The sequence below is a fragment of the Schistocerca nitens genome, chromosome 9 (assembly GCF_023898315.1).
Source record: "Schistocerca nitens isolate TAMUIC-IGC-003100 chromosome 9, iqSchNite1.1, whole genome shotgun sequence".
NCBI classification, from domain to species: Eukaryota; Metazoa; Arthropoda; class Insecta; order Orthoptera; family Acrididae; genus Schistocerca; species Schistocerca nitens.
The window spans coordinates 231,022,105-231,045,884 of record NC_064622.1 but is presented as its reverse complement, the minus strand read 5'-3'; the positions used below and the strand labels follow the sequence as shown (position 1 = coordinate 231,045,884).

Here is a 23,780-nt window from a genome sequence, read left to right as displayed (position 1 = left end):
CTCAGTATGCTAAGAGTCTCACCAAGGCCTTCACAGACCTAGGCACTATCTTCCAGATCTAGTCTGCAATCAAATCTCTCATGCCCTTTCCCCATATACACCCAATCCTCCTATCAACCCCAAAACCACCTAGGGAATGAAACAACTGAACCACATCCTTCATCAGGGCTTTGATTACTATAATCACACCTTGAAATGAGGGACATCCTGCCCAAGATCCTTCCCAATTCTCCTAAAGTGGTGTTCTATTGCACACCTAACCTCCACAACTTCCTAGTCCAGACCTATGCCACCACTGATCCCAACCCCTTGCCACAAGGATCATATCCCTGTGAAAGACCCAGGTGCAAAACCTGCCCAGTCCACTCACACAGCACTTTCTGTTCCAGTCCTGTCACAAGCAACAGTTGCAGGGCCACCTGTGGAAGCAGCCATATCATATACAATACCAGCTCTGCTGCAATCATTCTACAGCTTTTTATATTGGTATGACTATCAACCAACTGTCCACCAGGATGAACATCCCCTGCCAAACTGTGGTTAAGAGCAAATTAGACAACCCTGTGGCACAACATGCAGTTGAACATAACATGCTTGGTTTCAGTGACTGCTTCACTATCTGAACCAACTATGTCCTCCTCTCCACCACGTGAACTGCATAGATGAAATTATCCTTACAACACTTTCTCCACTCCCCCTCTATCCATCATTTGCTCCTTATTCTAGTCCCCTTATTGTCTTTGTGTGGCTCCCTCTACCAATGCACCACTAAAAGTTGGTAATTAATTTATTTTCCAAATGTTGATTTGCTCCATTACAGTGTTAAGACTAACAGAACTTGCAAACTTTGAAGTGCCATAAACTGGAAACAGGGAGGGAGAAAATGCTACTATTTAGTATGGGTACTTAAATCCATAGGGAAACAAATAAGCCAAGTTTGATCCAAATCTGAGATAATGGGTGACAAAATGCTTTTCATTCTGTTTCAGCTGACACATGGGATGACCCATGTGAAATTTGTTCTTATTTGAGTTAATCCCCCCCTCCCTTCCCCCCACTGGTACAGAAAAAACAGCCCTTCATACACATGAGGAATAGTGTGAATACATGATGGCTCTGGATGTGTCTAAAGTTATTGGAACTTAACAGGTTGGGTTCGCAACATGGCTTACTTGTGGAAGATGCACATGCAGTTTATGACTATCGTTTGGACTTTGAGAAAGGCCAAATTATTCATACAGGGACATAATACTGATAGACCACACAGATGACATGGTGAAAGGTCACAGAAAGCAGTAATTCTCAATAGCCATACCTCTCCAACTCCAGCAGTTATGTTGTGAGTAACTTTGAATAGAACAACAAGGCTAATTTGGTAATTGTTGAATGGAGGTAGAATGCTTGCCAGTGTGTGGCAAGAATAACCAAGGTACCAAACTGCATTTTCCAGCATGATATCACAAGACCTCACACAGCAGTTCACACTATAGACCCCATCAGAAATGTATTACTCTTTACTTGACCTGCCTGGTCCCATGATTTTTCACCCGTAGAGCCTGTCTGAAATGTGATGGGAAAATATATACATACATACCACCCTTAAGCCAATAAACTTGCTGCACTGATATGGTATGTGTTTCAGCCATGGTGAGAAATTCCTCAAGATGACATACACAAGGTGTTGCTTCCATATGACAATGAATACAAGAGTGTATTCATGCCTGTGGGGATCACATCTCATACTGTTGTTGAAGACAGACAACAGTTCCAAATGGAATGAAAGTTTAATCTTTAATACATTTTGTGTGATGAACATCTCCACAAAGTTTGATAAATATTCAACTGGTGCTTCATGGTGTAACACTCTCTGTTTTCATCGAAGTATAATGCTTCAGAAATATATGAGGGTCATCCACGAAGTAAGTTCTGTTTCTGTTTCTATTAATGGCAGCACTACGATCGCAGTTCTGTGCATGTGCAGCAATTACTCTGACTCAAGGAGAAGACATGTATGCCATTTTCAGATCGCTGCTGCTGACATGTGCTTTGTAGTGCTTCTTCATAATGTCTGCTGTAATTGAAAATGACGCCAAGTGTGAAATCAGATCTGTGATTTGTTTTCTAAATGAAAAGAAAGTTAAACCAAAGGAAATTCATTGGCAGATCTGTGAGGTTTACAGATGAAATGCTATCAGTGATTCAACAGTTAGAAGATGGGTCAGACTGTTCAATAAAGGATGTGATCAAGTGCATGATGAAGAATGAAGTGGATTCCCATCTCTGGTTACTGATGAACTGGTTCACACAATTGAAGAGAAGATTAAGCACAACTGTAAATTTACACTTAGTGCCCTTGCTATGGATGTTCCACAAATCTCACGATCACTAATTCATGAAATTGCTATTGAAAAAATGAAATTTCGGAAACTTTTCTCACATTGGGTACCCAAAATTCTTTCTGAACAACACAAAAAACAACTGATGGGCAGTGCACTTCAGTTTTTGACATGCTACAATGAAGAAGGTGATGGTTTTCTTTCTCAGATAGTCACACCCCTGCAATCAATGGAATGGAGGCACACTTCATCCCTAATGAAGGCTAAGCCTAAGCAAATCTTGACACCTCGAAAAGTCATGTGCACCATTTTTTGGAACTGAAAAGGCATTTTGCTGATTGATTTCTTACCACAAGGCCAAACAGTCAATGCACACGGTTACTGCGAGACCATAAAGAAATTGCGCCATGCAATAAAGAACAAGTGCCGAGGATTACTGTCAAAAGGTGTAGTTTTTTTCCACGATAGTGCCTGACCATACATTGTGAATGTGACCAAACAACTCTTACGGAAATTTCATTGGGATGCATTTGATCATCCTCAGTAAAGCCCGGACCTAGTGACTTTCATCTCTTCTTACTCCTAAAATCTGTCCTTGGTGGTCAACACTTCAACAATGATCATGAGTTGAAAGAACATGTTACCACATGGTTGAATACACAGGTGGCAACCTTCTATGAAGAAGGCATACAAAAGCTTGTGCCATGCTACGACAAGTGCTTACAAAATTTCAGAAGCTATGAAGAAAAGTAGTTTAACATTTGTAGATTTTTGTACAATAAATATTTTTTTCTGTATCTGTACACGTTTGTTTTATATAACCAAATGGAACTTACTTTGTGGACAACCCTTGTATTCAAATTTTTCTGAATAAACTTTGATAATTATGTTAGGTTTCTAGTAAATTAACAATGATGATTTGATATGAGCAGCTACAATCACAACTTTAAAACTTTTGATTCTAAATTTGCTTTCTAGTTTTTCTGTAAATTTTTTACACAGTGTAATTTTTCTGCAGCAAAAATTGTTCGTAGAGGGCTATTGACATTCTTTAAATTTATTTATTTTTGAAGATTAAAACTCATTTATTTGATTGGTTTTCTTGCTAGGGATTCCAACTGGAACTTGAATGACTATGTACAGCAACTCAGACATGAACTGCGGACATGGCGCCTGGTATATTGGCGACTGTGGGGTGACTGTCATTTCCTTCGGTGTACTGCATGCACTAGACATTTCCCCATACATCAGGTTCGATGGTGCTGCCATCATCCTGATCAACCTCAGTTCTTCTCTATGGAACAACAACGTACCACAACATTTCCAATAGGCCGATATCCATGCTGTGGAGAAAGAGCATATCGCTTTGAAGTGATCTCCAGTGAGTCGGTAAGACCCATCAGAGGAACTTCATATTCTCTTTGTAATTACTGTAAATATTTTTCCTCATAAACATCCCATCTTCAGATAGCTTATCTCTTTGAGTTCATCATTGGTAAGATATCAGATATCATTGCCATTGTATCCATTAGATTTGAATATGACATGAAAAACTAATAGATTAAAGAAATTTAGATGAGCAACGTGATGTATCCATTAGATTTGAATATGACATGAAAAACTAATAGATTAAAGAAATTTAGATGAGCAACGTGACGCAGGTGTGTTCAATACCAAATTTTGCTTTATGTAAGTCAGAATATGTTGTGATCAACTTTTAATGCTTGTCCGAGAGACAAGAAATGGAAATGAAATGAATATTAAAAAGAGTTTTATTACATGTTCAACATCACTGTTTTGTCAATAATTATACAGGGAAATAAATGTTCATTGGAAAATTATGAACTATGAAAAGTTAAATGATGACTAACTGAAACCCTCAGCAGCTGAGGGTTTCAGTTAATCATCATTTATTCCAGGGAAAAGCTGCACGGTCATCAACAGTATTCTGTTCTTTTGAGAACAGTTACTGTGTTCACATATATATGAAAAGTTCATTAAATTATGAATGTAGTGACGTGAAAACATTTTGCTTAGGTGACAGAACAGAGATGTGTAGTTTTTCCTTCTTTTTTTATTTTGTTTTGTTTTAAGAAATTTTGCTTTGCTTCAGATGTCTTATTGTTGTTTGTAGGGCTGCCAGTTTAGGGATCATGAACCTGATCTGCAGACAGAACGAGACATAGCTGTTCACAAAATATTCACTCAGCATATGAAACTAACTGCAGTGGAGCCTCCTCAGTTAATGTTAGCAGAGAGGTTAACACGATTTGTCAATACACGAGGTAATTGTATTTATACACACTCTGTTAAATTCTTTAAAATTTGAAGCTAAAAATTGCAATAACCAAAATTTGTGATTGAAGTGTTATTAATTACACTGGTCAACACTCATTTTCTTGCCAAGGATATTTGAGTGGCTTTAGGATGGGTTAGTGGTGCTGAGGATGAATATAGCAACCATTTATGCAGTGTGGCTCTAGTTTTTGAGATAATGCATGATTTATTCAAAAAATTAGAAAAAATTGCTAATACTGAACTCGAGTGCTACAAACTACAATGAAAAAAGAAAATAATCTTTATAAATAGCTTCTATGAAAACCTGATAGGCATTTGTCCACATATAAAACATAATTGAAAAGTTTCTCTATAAGTATATCATTTTCCGTCCATGACGAACCACTTCCTGCACGCTTTCCTTTTATAGGTCTCTTCAGAACAGTCACGTTGCAGATTCCAGCAATAATCTGCCATCATATGCCTGTCCCATCTTCCTTTATATCTTTCCTCTATTCCTTTCATATCTTGATGGAACCGCTCTCCTTGTTCCTCACTGAAATCACCTAGATTACGAGGAAATCGATCCAAGTGGCTGTGAAGGAAGTGCAATTTTATGCTCATGTTAGCTCCTAAGTTTTGAAAGTTAGTGAGCATGTTTTTGACCAGTTCCTCGTAATTGGGAGCTTTATGATTGCCCAAAAAACATTTTACAACAGCGACAAAACTGTTCCAGGCCGATGCTTCAGTGACAGTCATGACACTTGTAAAATTGGTATCGTTGATGAGCCTGCAAATTTGAGGACCATCAAATATTCCTGCCTTAAGTTTTTCACTACTGAGTCCAGGGAACGTATTGCAGATGTATGTGAAGCAATTACCATTTCTGTCTAAAGCTTTGGTGAATTGCTTCATTAGTCCTAACTTAATATGTAATGGTGGAAGAACAATCTTGTCCCTACTAACCAGAGGTTCATTAATGATGTTTGCTTCACCAACAGCCATATGTTCCCTTGGAGGCCATATTTTCTGCTTCCAATGTTCGTGCTTTGCCCTACTATCCCACATGCAGATAAAACATGGGTGCTTTGTGTATCCACTTTGTTGTCCAAGCAAGAAGTTCACCATTTTCAAATCAACACAAATCAACCACTGGTGCTGCATATACTGAATTTTCTGCAGAACCATCTTGATGTTAGCATATGCTTCACAAAGTTTTGTTGAGTGGGCAATTGGAATAGATGCGTAACAATTGCCATTGTGTAGGAGAACACATTTTAAACTTCTAGTGGAACTGTCTATGAAGAGACGCCAGTCCTCTGGTCTATATTCCGGCAGCCCCAATTCAAGTAAAAGTCCAGGTATATTGCTGCAATACACTATAACCTCTTCTTGGTTGAAGTATGGAAGAAGGTTTTCTTCTCTTGTCCGGTAAGCTGTTATTTTAACACTTGGATGAAGACAGTTCTTTTCCTTAAGCCTGGATGCTAAGAGTTCTGATGCTTGCTTTGAAAGATTGAGTTCTCGTATCAAGTCACTGAGCTCCTTCTGGTCGAACTGCTGGGGTTGTGTCTCACGTCCTTCGTATTCTGAACCACTACTTGTACATTCCTCGCCGTGCACATCGTCATCTGATAATGTTAGCGTGGGTAATGTTGTGAAGGTTGGTACAGGAACATCGTTGCTGTGCACCACCGGTCTTCTTGCTGACTCCAAATCGGGATATTCCCACTTTCGTTTTTTGAACCTATTAAAACCTTTCACATTAACAATGCAAAAATAGCAATCATCTGTATGGTTCTTCTGCTCTCGCCATACCATAGGCACTCCGAAGTTTAAGCTTTTCCTTTTTCGTTTTGTCCACTGCCGTAAGCACTCCACACAGCATTTACAAACTTTATGGGGTGCCCACGCCTTGTCTTGATCTCCAAGTTTAATTCCGAAATATGCCAGATACGCTTCCTTCACAAAAGGAGTGATATTCTTCCTGTTCTTTTGAAGAACGTATTCACCACAAATGTAGCAGAACTCATCTGGATGGTTCACGCAAAGACGGCGTGAAGAACTCATGTTTTCCTAAAACAAAATTGCACAAATACTACATATTATGCAGAACTTTCTTGTATTTGCATGTCAATCACATCCAACAAACATCATTAATTGTTTTGTGTGAAATGAATACTCACCTCTTATTTGCTACGTCACGATGAAAAGGTTCTATCTCCTTGAAGCTGCAGTGCACATGTGTGTGACTTTCGACCATCGCCATTTTTCTTGTTTACACTGAACGCTACCTATCGGCTGTTGCGGGGATTACCTCGGCCAACAAATGAATGTCGAGTACCGCCGAATTCAAATCTGCACAACCCTCAATATCTTCAACACACGCACCGCACAACAGGACTGAACACATGCTGACAGTGTGATGTTTGCATGATGTAATCCTCAACCACACAGATGCACTCCCTGAGCACAATTGTTTAATAAAGATAGTACAATATCACTAATTAAAAAATAGGTAGCAAATACATTACACCATATATGGACCCTGCAGTCGATATTATCCACATGAAACTCTCAGTTCCACAAATAACCTATATCTCAAAAACCAGAGCCAATTTGGAAAAAGTACAAATATACTCGGAATGAGTATCATAACAATATCCCATTTTCGTTCAAACTTCCCTGGCAACGAAAAAAAAAAATTTATTTTGTAGAGCTGTGTTATTAGAGTTAGAGTTTCCTTCTAGCCAATTCACTATATTTCAAGTTCATGAATGGAATATTTGTGTACATTTCTGCAGTGTTATGTGACACTGCACACATCCTCACAATTATGTACTCCAAATAAAAATAACTTAGAAGTACCAGAAGGAGAAACCAGTGACACTAACATAATTTTGACCTGCAGATGTGATTGCTGTCATACTTCCACTCAGTGCTGTCATATGGCATAATTTTCTCATCACTGCAGCTTAAGTCAAAATTATATTTACTGTAGAGAAGCATGCAGTAAGAATGTAGTATAAAGCTGATAACCGAACATCTTGCAGAAGCCTTTTCAGGTATCTTGTGATTCTTACACAAACATGGCAGTACATTTATTCTCTTACAGTATTTGTGGTTAATATAGAGGCTATTCATAAATTAACCTCTGGTTGGCTATTAAAAATAAATAAATACTTGTAGCATCATGATGCTTTTGTTGTTGGAAAAGGAGACTTTGAAGGCCACATTGTGTCTTTCAGCTATTCATAAATTAACCTCTGGTCGGCTATTAAAAATAAATAAATACTTGTAGCATCATGATGCTTTTGTTGTTGGAAAAGGAGACTTTGAAGGCCACATTGCGTCTTTCAGCTATTCATAAATTAACCTCTGGTTGCCTATTAAAAATAAATAAATACTTGTAGCATCATGATGCTTTTGTTGTTGGCAAAGGAGACTTTGAAGGCCACATTGCATCTTTCATCTCTCTGTTGTGTTTGTCAGTGTGGTAGCTAGCAAGCAACTGACATTGATTGTGCTATTTTGTCCCTGTCGGGTGCAAGGTATGATCTGTCATTCACTCCCTTGAAGCAAAAGTAGTCAATGCACTGAGTGTCACCATTGATTGTGTAATGTGTATAGAGAAGAAATTATGAGGGATGGTGTTATGAGGGAAAGATGCAGAAAATTTAAGGCTGGTTGCACATATGTCCATATTGAAAGTGGTTATGAAGATATTCAGATATGACCTCTCAATGTCATATTTCAAGGACAACCCTCTTTAACATTGTCACAGGGAGGTTAAGCTACCATAACTTTTGTGCACAGTGGGTACCAAAATGTGTAACCAATGTTCACAAAGCTGAAAGAATGAGTTCAGTCTTGACATTCCTTCAGCAGTACCATGAAGAGGATTAGGAATTTCTAAACAGCATCATGGTTGGGGATGACATATGGGTGTATTATATGAACTCTGAAACTAAGAAACTGTCCAAACAGTGAATGCACTTATAGGATTCTTATAAAACTCTGAAGGTCAACCCAACATGAACACCTTTGGATGATTACCAAAGGAACCATTCTCCTTTATGACAGTGTGTGACTATGTGCTGTGAACTGAATGCAGAGACAACAAGGGCTTTTTTTTTTTTTTTTTCTGGAAGATTTTTCAACAATTTTTCTACAACTTTCCTACATGCCAGACTTTGCACCAAGCGACTTTCATCCCTTCCCCAAGTTGAAGGCCTGGCTGGCTCCTAGCATTTCATGGCCTGTGATGAGCTCAGAGATGCTGTCAACAATTGGTTCATGCACCAGGTGGCACCATTCTTTGATGAACTGATAAAGAAGCTAATGTCACAGTAAGACAAACGCTTGAATTTACATGGTGAATAACTGGAGAAGTAATGTCAACATGTAAGTACAGATTCTATATAAAAACATTTGTGTATTTTTTAATTTTCAACAGCCAATCAGAGGTTAATTTATGAATAGCCCTTGTAGTAAGAATGAACTGAAGATGAACTGTATTATTCTCAACAACAGTATGGCAAGGGTTCAGGATGGAGTGTTATGTAATGGTGCAAAAGTCTTTAATGGGCTGCTGGTAGATTGCAGGTAGGAAATCCAAAATATCCAAATCTTCAAAGCTAAAATAAAAGAGTATCTTATTAATTACTTCTTCCATAATTTATCAGGATATTTTGACTTGCCAATGTAAATAACAATTAACACTAATATCCACGACAACAAGTGTTAACTTTACCAGTATATGGATAGCTTTTAGTGTTCTGTGTAAAGTTGTATAATTGTTTAATCAGAAATATGAAGTAACAACAGTAACTGTGTTTTTTTATGATGAAGTGCAGTGGTAATTTCCACAGTAGCTTCTTTTACACTAGTTTATGCCACCTAGTGGGTTGCAGGCACATGACATGGTAAGGAAAATAGATCAGGGATCAATGGAGAATAATTTACCAACAATATGGGTCACAACTGGCAAACTCCACTTTCATAAGTAATTTTGGCAAAGGGGAGGTCGTAATGGTCCAGCATCTCAGAAACAATGAAATTGGTTGGTTACCTACCTGCTGCTGTTGTGAGAATCTGTGGGAAGTGGTAGAATAGTGAAACCACATATGCACAACAGGCTGTGGAACATCCACACCTTATAATGGAATGGGGTAGTCAGAGGCTTGCTAGCACTGTAAAGCATGATAGACAGTATCTGTGTGGCAGATCTGATGACAGAGTACAATGCTGATGAAGGCACAAGTGTTTCAGAGCACACTGTTCAGTGAACATTGTTGAACTTGGGGCTCTGTAGCAGATGGTCTGGTGTGTTCCTAGGTTGACCCGACTACATTATCAATTGCAACTGCAGTGAGAATGGTATAATTGAGATTGGACCATGGGTCAATGGAATCATGTTCCGTGATCGGATGAATCACATTTCATGCTGAAAGAGGTCACTGCTTATTTGCAAATACACCATGATCCAGGCTCAGGTTGCTCGAAAGACACACCATGCTATGGACCCATGCCAGTGGACACTGTGTTATCCTACAAGGGACATTCACCTTGGCTTTCATGGGATTTGTGGTGGTAATCAAAGGCACCATGACAGCTGTGGAGTATGTGAACATTATTGTGGACCACCTGTGTCTCTTCGATCTTGACATCTGCCCCAAAGCCAATATTTGTAACAGAAAGATAACTATCCATGTCACAAGATCAGACTCAGTGGTTTGACTAGCATGATAGTGAACTCATGGTGATGTACTGGTAATCAGATTTGCCTCGTTTGAATTCAGTTGAATGCATCTGGATCTCTATCGGACACCACTCCTGTGCTCAGAAACCATTGTCCCATAATTTCCAGTTCTGCATAACATCTTTTACCCCATATCTCTGGAAACATATCAAGGCCTGGTCAAACCCTTGGTGCTGTAATACGTTCTAAAACGTTATCACACAGCTGATTATAATATTGTGACACATCAGTGTATATATTACGTTAAGGCCTACACTAGCCCATGTTATTCTAGACTCTGGCAAGCTTTCCCCTTAGCCCAGCACTTACTCATTCTGGTGCTGTGGGTGTTTTTCTGTTTCTGGATCTATTTCACTGCAGTTCCCACAAGCACCTTTCCTGTCGTTAGTAACTGGAAAGAATCTCAATGTTCCAGTCAGCATTCTGCACTAATCTCTGCAGTGAATATTGTTGTGGACAATTTCCATGTCTTTCCTAACAAGTCTTGTCCACTTGGTGTAAGTTGCTTTTCCTCTAGAGATCTTGCTGAAGATCCTTGACATTAGTCTCCAATCACCCAGCCTGACTTTATGACCACAGAAGATTACCTTTCTCTTTGTCATTGCTATTGTAGTTCGATCTAGATGCTGGTAGAGTTTCTTGTCATGTTTGATTCTGTGAAGAGCATTTTTTGTATAGAACCCATGATTTTTCTCAGAATTTTTCTGCCCTTCAGTCGTAGTCACCTGAGATGCACACTTCCTGGCCATGTTCAGGAATTCTGAGGTATACAATATTGAAACTCTACTATAATTTAGTGTCAAAGTTTTAGATTGAGAGAATGGGGTTTAGACCTGTAAATGTTATTATAGAGGTGGTTGCCTTTCTCCAGTTTGATGCATCTATTGTTCATTGGCCCTCATTGATTTTTAAGGTTAGTTCTCTGGGATATTTGAAGGAGTTAATCTTTTGCATTAACATGTTATCCAATGGGATCATGACAGGTCCATCTCTGAAGTTTAAGCTACACTTATTCTCTTTCCTGTATAGTGATCATCAAACCAACTTTAGCTGCAATATGGTTGAGGGAGGAGAATTGTTAAATAGGTTCTTCTTCTTCTACACTGGATTCTGAAAATGTTAGGTCACCGGCAAAGGCTAGCCAGTTGACTGCTAATTTGTTCTTGTTGTAACCAATTCTTAATCCAGAGTCATCTGTAAGTATCTCTGTCCATTCTCCAACAGGCAAGTGAAGAGAATTTGGGATAGGCATCTCCTTGCATAACACCAGTTCTAATCTTAAAGTTTTGTGACAGTTATCCTTTGAATTTTAGTTTGGGAGCTGTATTGATACGTGTCGCTTTCACATTATTCGAGGTCATCTTGTCCAGGCTCAGATCCGATACTGTCACCACACGGAAGTCTCTGTATGACGTGCTGTAGACCTTTTAGATGTTGACAAAGATTGCTACATAAAGTGTTTGTACGTGAGAATAGTTTTTAGGCTCAGTATTTGTTCTGCATATGTTCATGAGTTCTCAGACATGGCTTGATACTCTCCTATGCAGGAGTTTCGTTAGCATTCCATTTGTTTGAGTAATGCCTTGGAGAAGATCTTGTGGGTCACTAATAGAAGCGATATTCTTCTGTAGTTGTTAAGGTCTGACCTACCCACCTCTGACAAAATGGATGGATGACAGTAAAGGTACAGTTACTTTGAGCTCTTTCTGTCTGCAGTATCTCAGCTATACTGTCATGTATACTTTGGACTGACTCCTTACCTATGTGTTTCTACAGTTTCACTATGGTCCCATTTACCTCTACTGCTCTCTTGGATTTGAGTTCATAAATAATCATCCAGATTTCCTCTTTAGTTAGTGGGATACTATCTGGCAGAGTAGCAGCCTTGGGTTCAAAGAGCTGTTTCTCCACAGATTCCTCTGAGTTGAGGAATTTGTTGAAATATTCAACTAGTGTTGTCATGCAATCCTGATTATCAAGTTTCAGTTTCCCATTTGGTCCCTGAAGGTGGAGTGTCTAGGCTGAACAAGGAGTTACCTGTGTTTTGATAGTACTGTAAATGTATTTAGTGTTGTTTCTCTGTAAGTCCCTCTCCATTTGGTCGATGCTGTACTTGTTGACCTGTCTCTTTGTGTCTCCAATAATCTTTGCTATACGTTTTTTGGGTGTCTAGGGAGCTTGTGTAATTATCTGTGCTCTTATTACAGTTCAATGTCACTCACATCTGGGTTCTCTCTTCAATAATCTTGTCACACACTGTTGTCCATCATGGCTGATGTTTCTTCTAGGTCTCTGGGATAACAGCAATTGTTGCAGCTACCATAGTCTTCTGTAGTTGAAGCCTATAATATTAATCATTGTTGTTAGCTAGGGCCTTTAACTTCAGAACTCTCAATTTATTGCTATTGCCATTTTTGTACTTTGTGAGTAGTTTTAAATTTCCTTTGATCAATGACAAATAGTGGTCTGAATTAATGTTGGCACTTCTCATTGCCTTCACATTGAGTATGTGGCATCGATATTAACATCGACCCACAAACAAGGACTCTCTCTTTGCTCATGATTTCTTTGGATGAAAAGTTTGAGATGATTCAGTCTGTTTATGTGACTTGTTTTACATGCATGTGTAGATGCTTGTACTTAAATATACATCTGTATCAAAGTAGAAAGTGGAAGTGTTTGATTTCAGGATAGTAGCCCATCACATTCTCACAGTGGTGTCCTTGATGTGAGTTGTCCCTGTTAGCTCTGCTGTGTCGCATGTGCAGTATCCACAAAATCCACACCACCTTGTACCCTCCCCCCTCCAGAGCAACAGTTTGGTGGAACGGTGGCACTGCACTTTAAAGACCGCCCTCAGATGCCATAACTGCTTTCTTTGGTAGGAAGCTCTACCTCGGGTCCTATTAGGGTTGAGATCAATGCACAAACCAGACATCTTGGGCACCATTTCAGAGGTGGGTTATGGGGAGAACCTGTCCTGCCAGGTGAACTAGTCCAACCCACAGCTCAGGAGAATTCCCTCCTCCCAGACTTCATTAGCCACTTGCATACACATTTCAACCACATATGCTTCTATCCACCAGTTAGCCATACCCCGCTGGTCTCCTACATGCTGCTTCTCTTTCAGACTGTTCCCATGATATGTTACGGCATGACACCATATGCAAGCTTCACAACCCCCCTATCTGGCCCCCTTCAAGGTTCTGCAACATGGAGATTGAACATTCTACATTCTTGTCAAGAACACCCCACAGACAGTTTCACTGCATTGAGTCAAAACTGTGTTTGTGGACTCCGATTCTCTGGCATCAGGCTCTCCCAACTTGGCTGACAACCTAGGCTTCCTCCAAGTTTTGGACTTCTTGAATGATATGGCACAAGTCACTCAAGCCCATGGTCCCTCAGCAGGTCCAGCTGGTTTCCCAGACAGTTCAAGTGACTCTCCATTCACGAGTTTTCTGACCCATGCCACCCATGCTGAAATCGATCCTCCTACAAGCACATTTCATGCCACAGTTGCACCACACTGTGTGGAAGACGTCTTGCTGGTAGTAGATAATCGCCATGTTTTCGTCCTTCTGATGAACTCAAACCCTCCGTTATCAGACAAGTGCCTGGAAATCGAGGTACTACAGTGTTTCACCCTCCTAAGCGCCTTCATCTCTCCACTTGGCAAGATTCGAATTGTCTCTCCACACTTCAGTTCTCCTCCAAACTTCTGCCCACTGGTTTTCTCTTGAGCCAGTCATCGCCTCGTCTGACCATGCCGTCTGCAGGACTTCATGATGAACTTACCACTTTCTGTTCCACCAATGGTTGAAATATGCTGAAGTTAAGCCACTGTTTAAAAAGGGAGATAAAGAAATAGCATCAAATTTCTGTCCAATTTCGCTTATGTCAGCATTCTCAAAAATTTTAGAAGAAGTAATGTACAATCGGCTTTATAACCATCTTATTTCAAATAACATACTGTCAAAGTTGCAATTTGGATTTCAAAGGGGTCTGATATTGAGAAGCCTGTCTACACTTACAGTGCAAATGTGCTTAATTCATTAGGCAAAAAATTGCAGGCAACTGGTATATTTTGTGATCTGTCAAAGGCATTTGACTGTAAATCACAATATCCTTTTAAGTAAATTGCAATATTAAGGTGTAACAGGAAATGTTGCAAAATGGTTCAAATCTTATATCTCTGGCGGGAAACAAAGGGTGTTATTAGGAAAGAGACATGTATTAAGCTATCAGGCATCACCCAACTGGGGAATAATTACGTGTGGGATCCCACAAGGTTCCATTTTAGGGCCCTTACTTTTTCTTGTGTATATCAATGACCTTTCATCAGTAGCATTACCAGATGCCAAGTTCATTTTGTTTGCCGATGATACAAACATTGCAATAAATAGCAAATAAAGTGCAGTCTTAGAGAGATTGGCTAATAAAATATTTGTGGACATGAATCACTGGTTCCTAGCCGATTTTTTGTCACTAAACTTTGAAAAAACACACTACATGCAGTTCAGATCTTGTAAGGAGTGCCCCACGAGTATACGCCTAACATACAATGATAAGCAGATAGAAGAAGTGGACAGTGTTAAATTCTTGGAATTGCAGCTTGATAATAAATTCAACTGGGAGGAGCACATCACAGAACTGCTGAAGCATCTTAACAAATCTCTATTTGCTATGCGAATTGTGTCAGACGTAGGACATATAAAAAAGAAGAAGCTAGCATACTATGCTTACTTTCATTCCATAATGTCAAATGGGATTATTTTTTGTAGTAATTCATCAAGCCAAGCTAAAGTTTTCTAGGCACAAAATGTGCAGTAAGAGTTATATGTGGTGTGAACTCAAGAAAATCCTGCAGTATCCACATAGCCATCCCCACTCCTCCCACAGCAGCGTTATTTCACATGCTCGCAATGCCACCCCCAGGCCTGTCATCACTCATATTTATGTGAGAGGCACTGATGCTGCATGCTCACAATACTAAGGACATCCCCCACTCCCTACACTGCTAGCTTACTCATCACATACACACACACACCATCTGTACAGTGGCCCAGCGCTACTGACAGCCAGTCACCCTGTTACCTCACACATGGTGCTCTGATGTCCAGCACTTGCCTCCATCACATGACCAACACCCACAGCACCAATGCCACTACTGACAGCCTCACTGCTGGAAGATGTCACTTCACTGGTTGCCACATTGTTGCCACATTGTTTATCACTGTGTGACAGCCCTCAGCCTGGAAAATATCCCCAGCATCTGGCGTGAAGCCTTAGTGGATTTTCTGCTTTGCTTGGTTGTCCCTTACAAGTGTAGAAAAGGAGAGTTACATTCTTCAAGAGGCACTCCACTATATTGAGCTGGAAGTTTGTTGATATCATCCTCTTGGGTGTGTGGTAACTTACCCTTGCATTTCACATTGCTAGGTCCAGAAATATATTGTCTTGTAGCCCTTGCCATGTCTTCTCATAAATGGATATGATATCAGATGCTGGTCATGTATGCCAGATAAAGCAATTAGATTTTACGTTTGCTTTTCCACATTTATGTACCTCCACATACTCTAGTCAATCATAAAGCAATTCTAAGTGGTGAAATTTTTTCCCATATTCCAATTCACTGCAAGAATACTGTTCAATGATGCGAATGTTATTTCCACCTTCCTCATATGATTTCCACTAAACATGGGTGGCACATTTTTAATTCTGAGACCTAGAGTTGCAACAGCATGTTTGGCAGTTCCCTGAAAAAGTTGGGTGAACTATACCAGTTGACCATGTATATAGTTCTCCACTCTCCAAATAGAGTCTCACACAATTTGAGCACAATCTTTTCGCTTGCTGGAAATTTGACAGTTGCATAACCACTGTCTCCTTCTTTTCCAGTATATATCTACAAATTATAACTACTCATTCTCTTCAGAGGACAGTTCATATACCTTTATGCCAAATCTGGTTCCCTGTGATGGATTATGCACTGATAAGTAACAACATTAAGACCACTGACCTGCTATTTATATAACCCATCCAAGCGATAGCAGTGTCACCTGGCGAGGAATGACTGCTAGTCAGATAAATGCACGGTGGTGTGTGTGTTCAAAGCATGGGGAAATCAAGGTGAAACAATAACCAGACGTCATGAGGTTGGGTGGTCACCCTTCATTACAGATGTTGAAGGTCATAGGCTGAGCAGGCTGGTAAAAAAGGACAGGCGGCGGACTGTGGTGGAACTAACATCAGACTTTATTGCTGGGCAGAATACAAGTGTGTCTGAACACACAGTGCACCAAACACTCACAACAATGGGCCTTCATAGCCAATGAACCATGTGTATACCAATGTTAATACCATGACACCAGCAACTATGACTAATGGGCAAGTGACCTTTGACAGTGGGAATTGGTGCAGTGGCAGTGTGTTACATGGCCTGGTGAATCATGATGCTTTCTTCATCCTGCCCATGGGAGAGTGTGAATCTGTTTTCTTCCAGGGGAACAGCTCCTTGACACCTGTGCTGCGGGATGGAGACAAGCTGGCAGCAGTTCCATTACACACTGGAGAACATTCATGGGGGCATACATGGGTCCAGTGGAACTAATGCAAGGCTCATTGATGGCCAAGGAGTGTTGTACATTGGCTGTAGGCCACGTACATCCCTTCATGACGATCGTATTTCCCAACAGGAGTGACATTTTTCTACAAGATAATGCACCATGCCACAAGGCCAAGAGTGTGATGGAGTGGTTCAAGGAACACAGTGGTAATTTCAGATTGATGTGCTGGCCCCCCAACTCTCCAGATCTGAACCCTATCCAACACACTGGGATATAACTGTACATGGCATTTGAGCTCATCGCCCCCTAACTGGAATTTATGAGAATTAGGTGACTTGTGTGTGCAGATGTGGTGACAATTCCCTCCAGCAACCTACAAAGGCCTCATTGCTTCTGTGCCACACTGCCTCACGACTGTTATCTGTGCCAAAGATGGATGTACTGGCTATTAGGTATGTAGTAAATATGTTCTGACTGGTCAGTGTATTGAACATTTGAGAGTCTGTCCCCCGAAACTTCATCATACTTTCATTGATGCTGAAATTTTAGCCAGAAAACTTGTCAGGCAACTGTGAACTGCCTGGTCTTACCTTCCTCAGTTTTTCAAGCAATTGAAAATCCAGGATGGAATGCAACAATATTATGAAAAGGAAAGTTGCTACTCACCATATAGCAGAGATGCTGAGTTGCAGTTAGACACAACAAAAAGACTGTCACAAATAATGGCCAAAAGCTTTATTTATTTGTTACAGTCTTTTTGTTGTGCCTTTCTGTGAGTCAGCATCTCTGTTATATGGTGAGCAGCAACTTTTCTTCCTCAGCTTTTCATGCCTTATTTCTGGTGAATCAGAAGCAAAGTGCAAATACCTGGAGATATCACTAAATCTTTTCAGTGACATTGTTTCAGGAAATACTGGCGACTCAATTTTTTCCATTTTGACAAGTTTTCTTATAGAGAAAATTTTCAAGTCTGTGACATGGGGCTGCAGAGAGCAAAGTGCACCTTCAATTCATCAACAATCTTAGGAGTGTTCAATCAAAAGTTCATGGGATTTTAACAACCTGACATGGCAGGAAGCCTGAGAAGATTTTATTAGTGTGTATTTTATTATTATAATTTTTTTTATGCCTGAAAATTAGTTTCAGAACTAAAACTGGTTCTGGGCAAAATGTATTTGGTCTGAACCCTTCTTGATGTTCCTCAGTTTTGTCCAGCAGACATTGAGATAGAATTTTGTATGGAACAGGCAGAAGGGGAATTCCTCTATAATCATTAACATTCATTCTCTCTTTTTATACAGTAGATGTGGCAGTGCAGTTTTCCTGTAATTCCAAATTTTCTCCATTTGCTGAATATTTTGCATGATCAGTGTAATTTCTGTTAAAGTTTTTGGGTCATATGATTCCACAAGTTTTGAAACAATTATTATTATTATTATTACTATTATTATTATCATTGTTGTTAGTGAGGCTATGAAGACTTTAGGACTGAAGGATGTTCCAGAACTTGTGTTGGTAGTGAGGATTCAAATGGTATGGGTTGTAAAGAAGCCAGTGAAGTTAATCACATTGTAATGAGCTACAAAAGTGACCACTGATGTGGGTAGCGATCTGAATGGTAGTCATATCCACATAAAATCATTATTTATGATAGACATGCTCAAGGAAATACTTTTTCATAGTAGTTCTATCTTGTAATAACTTGAGCTAATGTTAATACACACAATGTTCAGGTGTTATTGGGTTACAAATGTAACAGGTTTGCTACTGTTATGCCAACATTTTGTTAAAGAATTTTAGTAAGCATTCACATGTGCAGCATGTTAACTTATAATCATGGATAAAGAAAATCATTGAAACTGGGTAACTAGTTTTTATTATCTTCTCATTTCTTCAAAATGTAGTTAAAATAGTTTCCATTTTGGATATGTGGTAATGAAACTGGAAGATTTCAGTTTAACAGACTAATTCCATTTTTGGTTACAGATAGGCATCACACTCTGCAATTTCATTTATAGGTGTTCAGGTTGCTGAGAACTTTTGTCAAAACTGTGATTTGATTTTGAAACTGTTAATAATCATCCACTAGGTGTCCCGATTTTGCACCATTGCTTTTTAATTCCTGTGTCTTGTTCTCTGTTGGTCTTCTTCAGTATAATCTATCCCCCTTGTTTTCATTCACTGACAGTTTTTATTACCCTTTGCTATTTCCAGTCAACATTTTCTTCAGTACCTCTGCATCAACCATCCTTATCACGTGCCCGGTTCATCAGACTTCTTGGTGATTTTATAGTCTCATGAAAGAATCTGTATTGAAGGCATATAGTTCATTGCTATGCAGTCTTTTTCACCCTCTCCTTTGCAATAAGGGACTATTATTCTGCAGAACAAAGATGTTAAACAAGTTGGCATCACTTACTATTAGCAAAGTTTCTGAGGCATATATTAACATTGGTCTATAAGCATTTTATAGATGGTTAGTTGAGTGGTGCAAGATAGAAACGTCAGAGAAAGTAATTTTGCTAAGAAAAATTAAGCTGTATTAGCTGCTACTAGTTTAAATTCATAAAAGACATTCTTGTTGAGAGTCTCACTCTATTCCAGGTTTTTAAACTGCTCAGTCTCCTCAAATTCCACCCGTATTAAGTTAATGATAGGGGCAATTTTCCTTTGTTTACTTTGGTCAGTCTCATATTCCTATGTGCCTCTTTCAGTCTGGTAAAAACTTCTCCAGTGCCCTCTGAAACCTTACAAATATGTTTATATTATTGAGATAGGCAGACATTTGCACTGATTTGTGGATGGTCATCCTCTTGCTCAGCACGTTAGCTTCTGTTATCACCTATTCCAAAGCTACATTAAAAAGAAAACAGATGCCAATGTACTTCCTTGAAGTACATCAATGTGAAGATCCAGTGGCTCTAACAGTATTCCTTGAGCCAGTATTCTGCTTCTCACATTGGTTGTTGTCATTCTCAACAACTCACACCAGAGTCTCATGAGTTACCATTTCTCTTAGGGCAGGTTATTCTTTCTATTCACACTATAATATGTAGCTTTAAAATCAGTGAGTAGATGTTGTGCAACAAATCTAATGTAATTTTATGTTGATAATTATCATAACTTCAGATCCACCTAGTTACAACTGAATAAAATGTTTTTCATGCTATAACATTTTACATTTATTATTTGAAAGGCAACATCAGTGGCAAATTTCATAAATCCTGTTTCAAATGTATTCTTCTTCTGGTTTTAGTGTTGAAGCCACTCAAAATTTTATTTGCACGGCACTAGGAAATGAAAACTCATTTACTTTCATTTTGTTTAGTTGTAATTAGACAAATCCAAAATGATAATTATCAACATAATAAACTATGTGAGCGAAAGTATCCGGACACCTGGCTAAAAATGACTTACAAGTTCATGGCACCCTCCATAGGTAGTGCTGGAATTCATTATGGTGTTGGCCCACCCTTAACCTTGACGACAGCTTCCACTCTCGCAGGCATACATTCAATCAGGTGCTGGAAGAAGGTTTCTTGGGGAATGGCAGCCCATTCTTCACAGATTTCTGCATGGAGGAGAGGTAATGATGTCAATCAGTGAGGCCTGGCACAAATTCGGCATTCCAAAACTTCCCAAAGATATTCTGTAGGATTCAAGTCAGAGCTCTGTGGAGGTCTGTCCATTACAGGGATATTATTGTCATGTAACCACTCTGGCACAGGCAATACATTATGAACAGGTGCTTGATTGTGTTGAAAGATGCAATCGCCATCCCTGAATTGTTCTTCGACAGTGGGAAACACGAAGGTGCTTAAAACATCAATGTAGACCTGTGCTGTGATAGTGCCATTCAAAACAAGAGGTGCAAGCCCCCTCCATGAAAATCACGACCACACCATAACACCACTGCCTCCTAATTTTACTGTTGGCGACACACGTAGCCAGGTGACATTTGCTGGGCATTTGCCATACCCACACCCTGCCATCGAATCACCACATTGTGTTCCGTGATTCGTCACTCCACACAATGTTTTTCCACTGTTCAATCATCCAATATTTATGCTCCTTACACCAAGCAAGGCGTCATTTGGCATTTACCGGCATGATTGTGGCTTATGAGCAGCTGCTTGACCATGAAATCCAAGTTTTCTCACCTCCTGCCTAACTGTCATAGCACTTGCAGTGGATCATGATGCAGTTTGGAATTTTTTTGTGGTGGTCTGGATAGATGTCTGCCTATTACACATTACGACCCTCTTCAACTGTCGATGGTCTCTGTCAGTCAACAGACGAGGTTGGCCTGTATGCTTTTGTGCTGTACATGTCCCTTCTTGTTTCCACTTCACTATCACATCAGAAACAATGGACCTAGGAATGTTTAGGAGTCTGGAAATCTCACATACAGACATATGACACAAGTGACACCTAGTCACCTGACCACGTTCGAAGTCCGTGAGTTCTGTGGAGTGACCCATTCTGCTCTCTCATGAAGTCTAATGAATACTGAGGTCGCTGATATGAAGTACCTGACAGTAGGTGGCAGCACAATGCATCTAATATGAAAAATGTATGTTTTTGCGGGTGGTCAGATACTTTTTATCACATGAAACTGAGGACAACAGTACAACAAAAGCTAAGGATGTTGCTTAGGTGCTTTTTTTCTAAGATTTGTTTCAGAATGAAAATCTGCTCTACTGTAGACTCCCCCATAATAAATTTTCATTGATCTCAGCCTACCTCTCTCTGAACAACAGGAGGCAACAGATTCATCAGAGATTCAAAAACAGCTAAGAACTCAACTTTAGGAGTGTTATATTATAATTTGCGTACTCTATTTGATGTCCTTTCATGTAGAAGTACATACAGTTCCTTCCTTCCAATGTCATAACATTAAACTAACTGTGTTCACAATGAGTTGTTCCAACTTACCACCACTGTGGTTGATTAATTTTCTCTGATCCATTTGCATTGCCTCTTTTGAGATGTTTTGTGTGGATGTTTTGCATGGGAACAGAGTGAATACAATAACCAATTTTCAAGATGTTACAAATAAGGTTAATCTATTTTTGCTGTCATTACTAGCTATTTACTTACCACACAGCCCAATAATTGGCCTGAATATTTGTTCTTTCCCCCCCTACTTGCATGTTAAAAATCCCATGTTATTATCTTGATATCATCATTTCAACAGTTGTCGTATGTTTTTCAGAAAATTTAAATGAATAGCTGTTTGCCTTCCTCCACTAATTTCTCTGCTGGAACATAAGCATTAAGTAAACTAAAATTAAAAATCTCCCTTTAATGTCCAGCAATGATGGTATCATGAAACACAGAGTAATGAACAAACAAGAGAGAAGTTCAAGGCAACCTTACAGGAAGCACTGGAGGGTTGTGTATAATGTGACAGATGCAAAATCTGAATGTAAAGTATTTGCAGATGGATTTCTTGCAATTTTTAACAGCTGTTTTCCCAAGAAAACTATGAAGTAGGGCACTAATAAGAAATAAAAGAAACATTGGATGTCACAAGAAATCAAAATGTCGTGATCAAGGAAAAGGAAATTGTGTGAATTGGTTAGGACAAACAGAGAAGCAGCACTGGTTTCATGCTACAAGGAACCCTGTACTATCTTGAGCAAAGTGATTTAAAAACCTCAATATAATTTCTGAAATAATAATTCATGTAATAAAATTAAATCTGTCAAGGCAATAGTGAAGAGAGAAACCAAGGAACCAACTAAATAATAAATGATAGGCATCAGAAAGCCATTTTATTTCATTATCACTTCCAGGAAGTTGTTCAGAAAATTGGTATGAATGATTCAAGGGATAATGCAACAGAATACATACAGTCAAATCACGATTACTCCACACTCTTAAGAATGTAATTAACTTCTTCAAAAGCAAGCACTTTCTAGGAGTTAATATTATCTCAAGTAAAATTTGAAAGTCCTGTTCTTCATTTATGTGCAATATATTCAGTCACATATGTGGTGCATCATTGTCACACATTATATTTCCAGATGGGATGAAATATGCTCTTGTCAGACCCCTGTAAAAGAAAGGTAATAAAATGCAATTACTCAACAATGTCCTTACTGACCTTCTCCTGAAGGATATTGGAAAAAATTATGTATGCAAGAACCATAACATACATCATTCATAGTAAGATAATTAGTCACAATTTAGATTTCAAAAGGGTCTCTGCACAGAACATACCATTCTCCAATCTACAACCTAGCCTACAGAAAATACTGTCGATTAGTATTTTCTTTAACTTGTCAAAAGAATTATGGCATTAGAGGGAGCTGAAATATTATGGTATTGGAGATCCTGCTGGTAACTGGTTTTTATGCTACCTGTCCAAAAGTATGAAAAATGTCGCATCAATAAACCCAAGCAGTGTACACAGTGATACAGCATCTTCAGAATGTGAATAATCATTACAGGTGTGCCACAGAGATCTGTATTGAGCCACCCTTGTTCTTGTTATATATAAATCATCTGTCATCATATCCAAGAAGCAAACTGTTGCATTCACCTACAACCTAGGTGCCCAACATAAATGTAGCATGAAGTGAGCACCCAGCTACAGAGTTCTGTAGCTATACAAAAGTGGCCTACATGCACACTTGTCACATCACAGGCAATATATCTAAAACAGAATAACTAGGGCAACACATGAAAAACAAGAACAATCATTTATTAAAACAATGCACTTCAAATTATACTCAGTTTTTGGTTCATTAAGAAGGCATGGCATTTACATATAAGTTCTAAAACTAATATAATCTGATATAGTAAAAGATGTCTAACTAATCTAATTGTAGT

General features: G+C 39.1%; 1 protein-coding gene across 1 annotated transcript in view; it reads left to right on the top strand.

The window, feature by feature from the left end:
• The window catches only part of LOC126204148 (SANT and BTB domain regulator of class switch recombination-like), a 159,597-nt gene that overhangs the window by 68,135 nt on the left and 67,682 nt on the right, over positions 1–23,780 (top strand). Inside the window, exons 6-7 of the mRNA XM_049938557.1 lie at positions 3,446–3,725; positions 4,471–4,621. Coding sequence (XP_049794514.1) covers positions 3,446–3,725; positions 4,471–4,621 — 431 coding nt within the window. The remainder of the gene's footprint in view (positions 1–3,445; positions 3,726–4,470; positions 4,622–23,780) is intronic.